The 15,034-nt window shown below is 32.1% G+C and overlaps 1 protein-coding gene across 2 annotated transcripts in view; it reads right to left on the bottom strand.

The window, feature by feature from the left end:
* Positions 1-15,034, bottom strand: part of LOC126855119 (FERM domain-containing protein 5) — a 33,934-nt gene that overhangs the window by 16,211 nt on the left and 2,689 nt on the right. For both annotated transcript variants that reach the window (XM_050602508.1, XM_050602509.1), the window contains exons 2-3: positions 6,121-6,225; positions 1,934-1,976 (exon numbers count right to left, since the gene is read on the bottom strand). In XM_050602508.1, the coding sequence (XP_050458465.1) occupies positions 1,934-1,976; positions 6,121-6,225 (148 nt within the window). The remainder of the gene's footprint in view (positions 1-1,933; positions 1,977-6,120; positions 6,226-15,034) is intronic.

Raw genomic sequence — 15,034 nt, 5'->3', positions numbered from 1 at the left:
GCGCTTGGTATCGCGTAAGCATTAACAAGTACAATATTTCATGCTAAACGCGGGGAAATATACGCGAACGCATCGCGATGCAAATCGGTTTTTACACTACGGCGATAATGTAACGTTGCCGTCTGCGTAGTGCAAGGTCGTGATGTCATACGATGCGCTATCACTGCGGCACGTCGCCTTCGATAGGCGACTCTACTCGCTTTGCCGTCCCCGGCCAAGTGCATACGCGAATATGTATGTAAAGTGGAACGAGATTGCATACTTAATCGAGGATGATTTCTCGATTCTATTATCGCCGCGTTAACGCGAAACGTGTGCGCATGGCGCATCTCCAAATTAAACGCCACGGAAATATCGACGTCACCAGATACCGTTCGGTCCGCACGGCGGTATGTGTCAAGATCAACAGGTATACGCGCGACAAAGACGCTCATTCACGGTCCACGAGTACCATTCCTCGATCCGGACTCACACACGGGGATTCGAGTCTATTCAAAAAAATTCCAATTCGTAAAGAAAAATTCCCCCCCCCCATCTAATCCCCCTGCCCGTGCGAGCGCGGGAATATCCTCTTTCCCACGCGAGGATCGATCCTCTAGCCGGGCCGAGATTGTCCGGATCTCTTTTCGAGACGGAAAAAAAAAAAAGGAAAGGAGAGGAAAAACTCTAACGCTTTCGACGTCTGTTCCAGATTGACGAGAATAGGCCAGCGGGTCGCTTGAAACTTTCATGTGACATCGATTCGACTTGTAATTGGGTGCGGGAGGAAAGAAGAGGCACGACGATCGAAGCCTTGGTCACAGCTGTTCGTTGATACCTGCGTTCTACACACACACAGGTAACATTATTATGCGACCGTCGACTGTATAAGATTATAGTTTCTGCGATAGCGAGGGATGCCATTCGACAGAATTGCCCGCGAGCGTAATAAGAGCGTCCGTTGCAACGAACCTTGATTTGTGTCTACTTCCTCGAATTACAAGCATCCGTTGCATCGTTAATTGCGTATCGCTCGACGAACAGGTAGGTAGGTCGAGAATGAAATGACTTCGAGCTATTCGCTTAGCGAGGAAAACGTTTATACCTCGAGAAGGAATAAATTATGGAGAGCGATGAGGTTTTTCCGAAGAAAAAAAAAATTTTGCAAAAAAAAAAAAAATAATACACGGTGTTTCTAAAAAATGCGAAAAATTTTGGAAGATGATCCTTTGTCGAAAATTAAGAGTGAGATGTTTCATGTAAACATATGTATATTCCTATATTCCTTCCTGAGTTACCTCCTTCAAAGAAGAAGGTAAAAATTTGGTTTTTTTTTTTTAATTCTAATTTTGTGTTATTTTGGTTCCATTTTTTTCCAGCATTTACTCTAATTTTTTATTCTAAAATTCAACTTTTCGTAACTCGAAATCTATGTCATTTAGAACGGTGCTGTGCATATTCTATTTTTTCTTTTTCTTTTCTTCAAAATTATTGATTTTATAAAAAAAATAAAAGAAGTAAAAAAGTTTCTAAAGGAATCAAGCTTTCTAACGCATATTTTCAGATAATCACATTCCGATCCGTAAAAAGTTCTAATAAAAAATTGGATAGGGGTTGATCATGAGTTTCATCCCCTTATAACGATACGGGAAGATTAAAAAAATATTAATAGGTATCTCCTTTACCAGTGAAAAATATCCATAAAAATTACTTTTTCTAACTTGTCCAAAATTTGAAAAAAAAAAAAAATTCAATTTTCACCTCTTTTTTTAAAGAAATAATAAATCCTCAGAGAGAAATATAGGAACATATGTTTATATAAAACACCCCCTTAATTTTCGACAAAGAAACATCTAAAATTTTCCGCACTTATTTAGAAACACCCTATATAAACAAAAAGCCTGTCTTTTTCCATTGAAAAATTAAATTCTTTGCGATTTCGAATGATACCAACCTTTCACTTGCTTGATCGCTGTTTTCGCTAGGTCCAACCAATGCTGCAAAAAAAAAAGAGAAAACTATTCGAATATATTATATATAACATAGATGAATAATAAGTTCCCAAAAAGACTTTAAGTATGCCATTATGTATAATAAAAAATTTTTTTCATTTATTCATCTGCACGGTATGAAGCAATTTAGCTTAGCAAATCGTGCACGCTTCGCGTGTCTGATAAGTGTTCGTGTATTTAGACACGGTTATTTTCTCTCCAATCATAACGCGTATGAAATCGAGACGCTTTAATTGCTATCTCGCTCTCTGCTTATTTACTCGGCATCGCTAAATTAATATACCATGACAGCCGATTCGCATGAATATTACGTAAGAGGAAAAAAAGCAAAGATGCGAAATACCAAGTAATTTATAAAATGAGTTTCCGATGATACTATCGTAACAATCTGCATTCGCTCGTGGACATCGGAATGTTTTTTTATCGTTGGATATTACAGTGATGAGGATACGGATCTGTTCTAATAACGTTCCAGCAAGCTCGTTAAAGTGACCGTGACGTTAACCGTATCTAAAGTAAGAGTAAACGTGCACGTGTTGACAGAGCTTGACGTTATTATATTCACAAAATGGATATAAATTGTTTTGCATGCACACAGAGTGTCTATCCAAAGCTTGTAAACAAATACTCTGAGAAAGATTTCCCTGATTTTTCAGGCAATTTGTTCAAAATTCCAGGTAAAATTAAAGAATTTTTAGATGAAATTTTTTGAATATAAATTTATTCAATTTATTCAATATAATTTTTTTTTGTGTGCGTCTTCTAATGCTTTTCACTTATATATATATATATATATAAAACCACTTAATTTTTAAATATTAAATTTAAAAATGTACTGAAAAGAACTGAGTGACTTTTGTAAGATAAGCATTTTTCATTTGCATATCTTTATTTTCTATCATCAATTATAAGAATTACAATAAAAAAATGTGCACTCAGTATTTTTTGCTATGACAATGAACATATGATCAAAGAGAAAGATATATATTTTTAATATATTTGAAATGTTAATTCACAATCAGATGTCGATGATTGCAATATAAGAACAAAATGATTAAAGAGAGAATTTTTGAAAAAATGTCCTAAGTTCGAATAAAATTCCATGAGAATTCTCTTGATTTTTCAAACAAAATTCCTGAAAATTCTAGATTTTCTAGGTTTTTCTTTCTAGAGAGTAGACACCCTGTATGTAGCTTTGCTTCGCGCAATTATATAATAATAACGCAGATCTTATACTTAATTTATTTAGATTATACTTAATGCGAATATATCGAGAATCGAGCACATTAGTTCGAGTATATAATATCGGGTTGTCATAGATTTAGAAATACATGGTCACGCAATTGAAAAGAAGCAAAAAGAGATAAGTGATGCGAATGGAAAAGTAATAAGTGATAGGAAATCAGAAAGGAATCGATACAAAATTCCTGTCAATATATGTTATAATTATTTTAAATCATATTATCTTACACATTTGGTTATAAAACGTTTATATAAGAAAAAAGTAAATTCATACTAGTATTGTATGTAATTTTTGTTTTGGACGTTTGATAAAGTGAAATATGCGATTACATCTTTTTCAACACAACTTTAAAACGTTACAAGAGATTAAATATATTTGATATACGCGATGCAAACATAAAATAAGCGGTTTATCATTTAAATTGGTGGATTCAGCAAAAATTGCGTATTTTTTTTTGAAACATTTTATTTCTTGAAAAATAATATCTATAAACACACAAAGTGGATACGAGTATAAGATTTTTTTAACGCATATTTACAAATATATAAGTCTATGCAAGATTGATTTGTAAGGGAAAATGAAAGTGTGTGAGATATGAAATAAATACACAAATTTCTTGCATGAAGAACAAAATTTATTAATACGATTCGAGTAAACTCAAAGATACAAAATCACAGACATAGGAAATTTACATATAATATAATAAATGTAATGTAAAATATTATATTATATAAAATAATATATATAAATATACATAATTATATATATATATATATATATATATATATATATATATATATATATATATATATATATATATATATATATATATATTATATATAAATATATATAATATATATTATATAAAATAATATATAATAAAATATTATGTAATATAAAATATATATTACATAAAATAATATATAATAAAATTTTATATAATATAAAATATATAAAATATTATATTATATAAAATAATATATAATAAAATATTATATAATATAAAATATTATATTATATGTCTATGCATTGCCCGAAACTACGGCAGATCCGTTTATGTGAATAAAGAGGATCGGGTATTAACGCTCACCGTGTATTTCTTTGAACCGTTAGTTCTATCGGCTACTTTTAGAAAATGAATAGAGAGGATTCGGCTCCATTCAAGGGTAATATTGGTCGATATTACGTACGATATAATTTATCATCCTCAAAAGATTTAGTAGCTGACATGTAGCTCTTTCGTCGTTTATTCCAACGAGATTGGTCAAAGATGCGAAAAACTCGATAAAAATTTCCTTACAAATTTTCTTTCAATTACGAGCCGAAGAAATAACGGAGAAGCTGCGCCCCGAAGTTGTGGGGCGCGGTCCTTTAATTTTTGAAGACACGTTGGAACGTCCGCGAATGTCTGGACAGGCATTATCGATTTTACCTTAAGAGAAGCCTTAAAAGAAAAGCACGATTTGGCGGGATGCTGCGTACGCTGACAATGAGATCGCGAGATTCTGTTTTGTTCGCAATAAAGAATAAAAATAATTCCATAAAAATTTCGCGCCTTTTTCGTCATGCCAGTTTATTGCGGAATTAAAAAAATTCCTGTTAATACCGTTTGTTCCGTGAAAAGGATAATGAATATCATTATCTAAAAATGTCCTTAATAATTCAAATCGGTGTTAAAATTAAAACGATTCTGTACAGTTTAAATTTCCGGATTTGCTCATTCATTTCGATTTAAATGCATCTTCGAGCAGATGAATAAATAATTCTTCAAATTCAGATGAAAGTCAGATCAATTTAGATAAATAATTTAGATAAATTTAGATAAATAATTCTTCAAATAAATCGAGAAAAGAGCAAGCAAATAAATACAAATTCTCAAATTTTACTTAATAAAATTATGATTTTGTAATATTATTTAATCGCGAAAGAATCATGAATATTTATTATAAATAACAATCTATGCTACAATGTATATGCAAAAAAAAAAAAGAAATAACTTTTATGTAAAGTGTTGTATCCATTTCAATTTCGATCAGTAGTCTAACTTTAAAAATAGATATCGCTGATAATTGCAAAAAAAAAAATAATGCATATTCAAATATATTCGCGTTGGCAATACTTGCAGGTCTTCCCGATGAACGTTTATTAGTGATATAAATTGAATTTATATTCTTTGTCTTTCTAGAATCGAGAATATCTAGCAATCAATGCGCCAAATTGCATTGTTGTATCAAATAAAATATTATTTCGAAAGAATTCTTTTTTTTTCAAATAAAAATAAAAATTATTAGCGACGTTTATTGGAAAATAAGATCATCAGTTGTATCATTATCTGTCATCAAAAATTTGTCGGCGAAAACGTTTCTCAAAGATGGAGAAAAAAAATTAATTTTGAACAATTTTAATAAATATAGATGAGCGGAAAAGTATAAATAAAGGCTATTGTACTCATGTTTGTAAGCGGATGACAGTATACTACGTTGAATCGTTGGTATTTCAAGGCGCGTCTATTTTTAAGTCATCCAGAATTACACCGATGACCTAAGAATAACGATTACCAGATGAAGTGCAGCGCACGCCATGCCACGACAGGTGTTGGTGGATCGATTTTAATTGCACGCGTCACAAAAGATACAAAGATCCTTGTATCTTTTGTGACGCGTCAAACGTTCGACTTTCCAAAACAATATTAAAAAAAAAAAAAAGAAAAGAAAAGAAAAAAAAAACAGACGAGCGGTAATTAAACAACACTTTACACGGACAAAACTTGCATATCAGTTTGCGGAAAAATTTAATAAAGTGAGATATTTGCAAGAAAATGGAAATGTAAATTTTGACAGTTATGCTTATTGTGTCAGCAATAAATGTATAAATAAATGGGCTTACCCTTTCCCTCTCTTTATCGACGTAGCGAAGCCCAAAATAGTCCATCTCCAAAATGTTGAGCTGCTTGCAGACATATTCGAGGATGTGTCGTCCCTTGTCTTGTGGCTGCGACAAAAAAGGAATTGTCCACGATTAGACGCGCGCGAGATATTCACTTTGTTTTAGCTTTTAATCAAAAGACAGGCAGGAATAAAAAATAAATTGGCATACCAAAGATTTACGTTTAAAGATATTTTAACAATCTTTTCCTTCTCCAAATATAAACAATGATATTTTCACTGTGAATATATTAATTCGACGACAAAATTATGCAACTTCGAGATATCCAATAATTTCAATGCACCTTGTAAAAAGGTGAAAAAAAAAAAAATGAAAGCGCGTTTTTTTTTCTATTTATATAGTGTCGCGTCCTTTTCTAATCGTTATGTAAATCCGAGACGGTGGTCTTTTTCTTTTTGTCGCAACTCTTGGACAGGAAAAACAAGTAAGGACGTGGCGTGTAACACAGCGCGTGAAACACCGGAAGTCCGGATAAAAGATGACTGAGTTCCGGCTGCACGGAAATCTCGCACTACAGCGGGATACTATTTGAGATGCTGTGTGCATATGTGTGTGTACAAATCTTTGCAAGTACATGCCATTTCTTACGCGTTAAAATTATTTATTCTCTTGTAATTTTTTTTTCAATTTATAAAAAAAAACAGCTGAAATTAATGCGTTGTATTAATTAATGCATTTTGTAAAAGTGTAAATCGTGTAAATACTTTTCCCATATTCTTGATCAAAATATAGCTTATGTATATTTATTCTACTAAAGAAACTGTAAGCAATAAATCAGATTTCGCGCGACGTATATTTTTCTATCTCGTGGAAATAAAAGACTCTCGCGCGACTTTTTCACATATTTTTTGAAACTATAAACTTTTATCAGTTCTGAGTGATGTCCATTTACTTTGTATGATTTTTTTCGAATGCGTCAAAAAATAATGCTTCAAAAAATATTTTTGATAATACATTCAATTTTAATATGGAAAATACTTCATATAGGAAGATAAGATAAATATGCATAAAAGGTCACTTGACCGATTTAATCGCCACTTAGATATATTGTAGGAGGGAGTGTTCTGAGTAATTCCTGGCGAGAATCAAGTGGCGGACGGCATTAATTTAGAAGATAAAATAAATTGAAGTTTAATATTAAAGTATGAGTATGCTGTAATAATTTGTAATATTTTTTATTAAAAAAGGCTGTTTAAAATATTTATGCGTAGGCAAGGAAGAAGTTCCGCCCCTCCCCCTACATTTCCAAAAAAAATCTAACCTAACCCAAACCTATTTTCCGTTTGAAAAATAAAGTTGGGTTGGGTTGGGTTGGGTTAGAATTAGATAACCAATTATTAAAAGAAGATAAGAAAATTATTAATGGAGAGATGTCGCAATCTTCTTATCATATTGTAACAAATGCTAATAACACACTCGGCACAACTAGAATTGAGATTATGATCGGCAGGAAATAATTAAAAAAAATTATAATAATAACTTGCGATGTCTATGATCATATGGTGTTACTGCAGCGCTAGCGTGTCGCTATGATATGTTGCAAAAAAAAAAGTCAAGATAACAACGTTTTCGCCCATACGTATGTTATGCACGACGAAGATTATGTAAACAGCACCTTAGTCGTGACCTTTGCGGCGAACGACGACTGATGGATCGAAGGAAAGAATATCGCTGCAATCATTAAGAATAATAATGTGATAATTAGTTGAGTTGAATATTAGCTGGTCGATGCAAGGCTAGTGACAAAGAATGAATAATAAAAACAAATGTTGTTTTTCATCGCCTTTACATAATCTATAAATAGGATACATTTCCATGATAATAATATTATCATATTTTGCATTTTAGACAAGTCGCTGTTTCGAAAGAAAAGGCTACTTTCTATGGCGAATTTTGCGTCGCGTGTGAAAGGGATAAAATAATAAACAATAGTAAAAAACTGTGCAAATTAGAAACTTGCACGTTGCTTCCTATTAGAAATTTTATTTCCTTCCCTTTAATAATATCAGTAATCTTTTTTTTTTTAAATTCAAAATTTCATAAAAAATGAACTCTTTTATCAATTCTCATCAAATTCAATACCAATCATTCTTTAATGACATTCTATTCATCAAAAAATATTCAGCCCGATATCTCAAAATTTGTGGAAGTTAAAGCATGCATGGACATTTATTGAAAAATTTAAAAATTCATAAAAAATAAACCCTTTTATCAATTCTCATCAAATTCAATACCAACCAACCTATAATTATATTCTATTCATATAAAAAAGTTTAGCTCGTTATCTCAAAATTTATGAAAGTTAGAGCAGCCACGTTCTTTTAGTGCACATACACACATACACACACACACACATGCGGACATTTTTTAAAAATATGTCTTTTCGACGTTTTAGAACATTCTGAACACATTGGCATCAAAATTTGAAAAAAAAAAAAATTTTTTTCACAAAAACAAAGCTTCCTCTATGAGGAAGGAAAAATGCATTTTTGTATATCTTTATACAGTCGATACTCGAAACGACAATGTTTTCGCTGCAATGCAGAGTCGTAAACGTACACGTATACAGTATTTATCGAGCGCGAAAATAAAGGATCCCGTATTGTGCGTCTCTGCAAATTTCTCGCGAGCTGACACACTGAATGAACTATTCCCCTCCCCTTATATAGGGGCGCGGCGCCGAAATGTCACGTCCCGAAATAACTCTCGTATCGAGAATCAAATTGAATATTTCAACGGCCGTAGCCGGAGCGTGACATTCGCCACTACTACGACCGTAAAATAGAGCTGAAGATGCGAGCCGAGAGAGGTGAGGCGACCCGGAAAAGAAAGGCTCTCGACGACGTACTCGCTCGTACCTTTGTAAGGCCGCGTCCGTCCTCGAAGAGCGAACGCATCCACGGCATGTTAAGCGCGTTTTCAACGCGCGGTCGGCCCTCGCGTGCATCAACTGTCAAAAAGCACGAGGCACGCGAGACTCGCGCTTCTCCTCGCTTTACTCCTACTAATTGCCAACATTTCGCCAAGGTATCCGCGGTGAGAAGTCGTAAGTATGCGTGTACGTGTTTGCATTATGTCGTATATATTAATAGAAACGACACTTACCGGTCGGCCCTTTGCGAGTTATTTGCCACCGGCACGAACAGCACGCGAGTAATAACAGATATGTGTAATCGAGGACGCAAACCGATCATGCTCAAATGTGAGAAACACACGACTTCCGGAATGATAATGCAGAATAAATATTATAATTGGAATTTCCGGAAATGCAAATATTATTGGAAAAAAAATCGACATTTATCCCTAAATAACAATAAGAGTATATGATTAATATTAAAATAGTTTCCCTCCCTTCCTCTCCCCACCTATATAGCTGTCATGTCACAAAGCAACGGAATTGCCTTTAAAATTTTGTATAAATTATATTCTCTTTTATTTATAATTAGGAAATAAATAATAAAAAATATGTAAGGAATTAAATAATAAAAAATATATGAAAACAATTTTTTATTGCAATTTATAATCACAAAATAATTGTATAAAAGTCAATAAGTGTACAAAAAAAAAAAAAAAACAATAAAACTGCGAAAAAGATAATTAAAATTCAAGCACTATATTTTTTATATAAAATGTAAAAAAAAAAATAGGAGAAGAATACGACGAATATCGAAGCAAAAATATATGTAAAATAATCTAAAAAGAGTCAGACGTAATTAAATGATATCAGAATTTTTCTAGACAGAATGACTTGAATGACACAATGACTTTGCCTTCGGACTAAGCTAACATAAGTAGAATCGTCCGTCCCTGACTCGTGCGTGCAGTAGTTCAAGATCGAATGAGTCGGCCATCAGTTTTCTTCAACACGGCGGATCTCGATCTTTAAAGCGGCTTTCCAGTTAGTTTCAATTTTTGATTTTTTTCCTTAGCGTTGATAATACAATATGGCAAAAAAAAAATGTAATATTTCGAGTAATAATAGAAGGATTATTATTGATTTAATTAAAAGATAAATATGCTTAAGCAGCTGAAAGAATCTATCAATTTAATATTTTAGGTATAGCAAAATTCGTAAAAAATTAAATGCTAATTTTGCGCAGTCGTATTTTAAATGGTGCAAAATAAATCTCTTCGTCGAAATGTTAATGACAAATTTAAGATAATTACGATAAATGTGAGTGATGAATTGGTTAAAATTAAATGCTGTTAATTAAAGCTACATGAATAACAAACGAACGGAATAATGCGGAATATAAATATATCCACGCGCGCGCGCGCATATATTGCGACTTGTATAGAAATTTAATTTAACCAGATGTTTCCACTAGAAATTTGCATACATCAGCCGGAAACGTATAAGCATAGTGTCAAGGAACGAGATAATCGATATGGAGGAGTTTCGAGGCAGCAGTCATATGGCATTTGCAAGTTTACTCCACGTGACATCGGTGATTTTGATTTGTATTATAAATGTGTGAGGCGTGCTGGAAAAAAAAAAATTCTTTTCGATTTTTTATTAATACCTCCCGCTACGTTTCACTCGTACGAGATAGATAGGGAAGGTTAAAGCGATAAATGATTTTTTCTAACCGATATAAATGTCAATACGCAGTATTCATCGCACAAGAGAGCGTGTACTTTAAACTCGGTTAAGAAGGCGAGTGGCATGCTTTAAATTCCTCGCAAGGCTAATGCAAACCGCACGTAACTTTTCAAGTTGACTTTTATACTTTGCGTGTCTATCGGACAAATATGATAAAGACGAATGAAAAAAAAAAGAATAATAATCTTAGCGCTAATATACGCGTAGATGCAACTGTTTACATTTTTATTTTATAATTATAATTATTTAAATGTAATCTAATTTATAATATAAATAATATAAATATAATTTCCTCTGAAAATATAATTTATTAATCTAAATAGTGTGTCCAGTTCAATTTTATGTATTTAATCTAATTAATTAAAATTTTATTTTACATTAAATTTATTTATATTTAAATCAAGTTACCCATAATTTAATTCTTCAGTTTTTATATGTATCGTTTAATCCATAAAAAAATATTTATTCGCAGCTAGCTTTCATTTCTGAAAGAGAGAAGGAAAGAGTAAACTTATATAAAAGCCTCTAGAAAGTTATGAATTTAAAAGTCGATCAACAACTATCGCGTCATTGCAGGAGGAAGGGGATTCTGCGTTTGTAATAATTTAACTCCCCACGACATAGTTTATACACATACACACACACACACACACACACACACATATATATATATATATATATGTATATATATATATATATATGTGTGTGTGTATGTATACAGTCGACAGCGAATAGTATAAGAACTATAAGAGAGAACGCCTTATCATTGATTGTAGCCTACCGACCCTGTACCTGCAGACACGATGGCTCTTATGGACAGCGTTGTTTGCGAAATCTGTTGAACTTGCGAGTAATAATGCTAGAGCAACGAAATCGACTCGCGGAATAATATTCTAGCTTGCATTGCTCAAACAAGATCGATGAATCGCATAAATAAACAGAATGCTTGTCACGCGTGTAAAATACATCTAGTACTTATGCGATCGCGCGATCAACAGAGTGCAAATTTTTTTAAATGATAAAAAAAGCTTCTGCTTGATAACGATGTACATAAGAATTAAGATTAGGATGCCTATCGAAAGCTTGTAAAATAATTGCCTGAGAAGGATCCCTGGTTTTTCAGATAAGTTGCTCGAAATTTCAGGCAAAATTTAGAATTTTTAGGTAGACCTTGTTAAAATAAATCTTTTTGGGTGGGCATTTTTTAATACTTTTCATTTATACAAAGGAAAAATAAATCACCTAAATTTTAAATTTAAAAATGCATTAGAAAAAATTGAATAACTTTTGTAAGATAGGTATTTTTTATTTGCATAAAATTTTCATTTTCTATCATTAGTTGTCATTAGAATTACAATAAAAATGTGTAGTATTGCGTATTTTCAGTATTTTTTATTATGACAATCAACATATGAGAAAGATGTACATTTATAATATACAGGGTGGGCCTAAACGTTCCGGCCAGACTTTGAGACTTTATATATTTAATTCTGAATAAAAAGTTTTCCATAAACATGGGTCGAATGAGGAAGATCCCCATCGAATGATTTCTATTATATATACCACTGTAAAATATTTTTAAAATGAAGAATATCTTTAAAAAGCTCTATCGATGATAGCCAAAAAAACACTTTTTTTTTACATCTGAAACCGGTTATCTCTAACGTGCTACAATAATTTTGATCTCATTTGAAAGATGATTTAATTCTCTACAAATTTTATTTGGATTTTTATTAAAAAACGTACTTAATAATATTATTTGTAAAAATGTATTATAAGATAAACAGTAATTCCAGAAATTTTCGAGTACTAACTTTTAAGAAAGCATTTATTTATAGAAAACTTTTCATTCAGAATTAAATTTCCTATAAAATTTCAAAGTCCGCAACGTTTCAGCCCATCCTGTATTTGAAGCTATATAATTCACAATCATTGATCGATCAAATTACTTCTAATATAAAAACAAAATCAAAGAGAGAAAAATTTTGAAAAAAATTCCCTGAATTCGAATAAAATTCCATGAAAATTCCTCGATTTTTCAAGGTAAAAACAAAATCTCTGAGAATTCCAGATTTTCCATCAGTTTTTCCAAAGACACTCTGTAAAATTTATTTATATACAAAATTGCTGCAAAGTCGCGTTTTGCAAAACGGATGTCCGCGAGCCTGCTCTACTAATCTGCGAATTTCTATTCCACAGTTGAATCGTGGTTATTCCTCGTGTTATTTATGACGACACTTGCCAACATTTACCTTGGCACGCGACACGATCTTGCCGTTTGATGCGGCTCGTTAAGACAAGAATGGAGGAGGCACTCCAAGAAAGTTAAGGATTATTGTCATTGGGATGAAATTTAACGCAGGCGCGCATAATGTCATCGGAGATTTTTAAGACACTTTCCGATGATATCGTCCGTCATAATTCATGATTATTAGCGAACATTGTGCCAAATGCATCGCCTTAACACAGTGAGAATAACACGAATAATACGATGACCCAGAATTTTCTGGGCTGAAGTAAATCGGATTAAATGGCTACCATCGCGAATGGCGGCAAAGAGATGCATCACAATAAAGGATAAACTCTAATCTTCCGCAAAATTGCAAATCTATTTTCCGATAAATTACACATCCTTCCGTATTAATCTGTATTATTCTGCATTAAATACTAAAGTTTCGATGTAGAAACTCTGCTTTAAAATATTTCGCTTGCGCATAAACAAGAGTAAAGAAGAAGGAATATACAGAATTAAAAAAAAAAAAAATCGATACTCGATGAAAGATATTTATTCAAATATTCCAATTTTATTTTCGTCGAACTGCATCGCATATCGCATATTTATTAGTTTTGAATTGCGTGTTTCTCGTTAAGTTTATACTTCGTTATATAGACGCTCATTTTTTACGTCAAATAAAAATGCAAAAAAGAATGGAAAACAAAATGAAAATTGGGCAAATTAGAAACTTGTTTCATTATTTTATTTCACCAAACTTAAGCTCCTTAATGTAAGCGAGTTTTTCAATTTTGGCTTCTTCGTAGAGGAAAATATCTCAAAATTTACGAAAGTTAAAGCGTGTACAGATATTTTTCAAAAAATTCAGGATTTTATAAAAAAATTAAAAATATTCTCTTTCGATCCTCAAATTTAGTCAAATCTTTAATAATATTCCATTTATGTGAAAAAATTTAATCCAATATTCTAGAAATTTGCCAAAGTTAAAGCTTGTACATTTTTCAAAAAATTCAAAATTTTAGAAAAAATGAACTTCACCCATCATCCTCACCAAATTTAATACTAAACATTCTTTAATAATACTCTATTTATGTAAAAAAATTTAACTTGATATCTAAAATTTGCAAAATTTAGAGCGTGTACATATAAACATTTCTCAAAAAAATCAAAAATTTTGTAAAAAATGAACTCCTCACTAAATTAAATACTAACCATCCTTTAATGATACTCTATTCATTTTAAAAAATTTGATATCTCAAAAATTGCGGAAGTTAGAGATTGTACAATATACATTCCTACATACACACATACATACATACATAAAAAAAAAATATAATTTTTCGACGTTTTGGGATATTTTAAATATTGGCATAAAAAACTGGGAAAAAAAATTTGTCACGAAAACAAAGCTTCCCCTATAAGGAAGCAAGATAAATTATTCTAAAGCGATGAAGCAATAAAAATGATGGAATAAAAATATTCTCCTCGCGATTACGTCATCTGCCATATGAATATTTGTATAGATGCCCGTAATCGCGAGGAACGTATATTCCGATATCATTTTTCATTTTCTATTGTCATCCGTTCAGAATTTAAATCTGTATCAATGCTTCTACATCCTATCAATTGCAATTGTGTTGCTTGCCAATTATTCCGACGTAATACCCGCATCGCGGGCATTCGATTGAAACACGCATCCCCTATTTTCCGCCACCACAAAGAGCGCATCGTCGCGCGCGCTTAATGAAGGGAAACAAATCGATCCGAATGAGCAATGATTCGATCGATCCAGAGATGATCCCGCGAAGGGAATATATGCATATACCTGATTTGCCTTTGGAGCATCCGATAAAAATTCGATTGGCGTTCATTTCATGCGATCTGTAGATGAGAAGATAGTAAACATACAAAATAACACAAAACACACATATTGCAAGTGATATCAATTTATGTAGGACTGTACTCTCTTCCTCTCTTTCTCTTTCCGGCAACTTGCGTAATCGCTGACCGCAATAGCG

Source organism: Cataglyphis hispanica, chromosome 15 (assembly GCF_021464435.1).
Source record: "Cataglyphis hispanica isolate Lineage 1 chromosome 15, ULB_Chis1_1.0, whole genome shotgun sequence".
Classification (NCBI taxonomy): domain Eukaryota; kingdom Metazoa; phylum Arthropoda; class Insecta; order Hymenoptera; family Formicidae; genus Cataglyphis; species Cataglyphis hispanica.
This window is presented reverse-complemented; position numbering and strand designations above follow the sequence as displayed.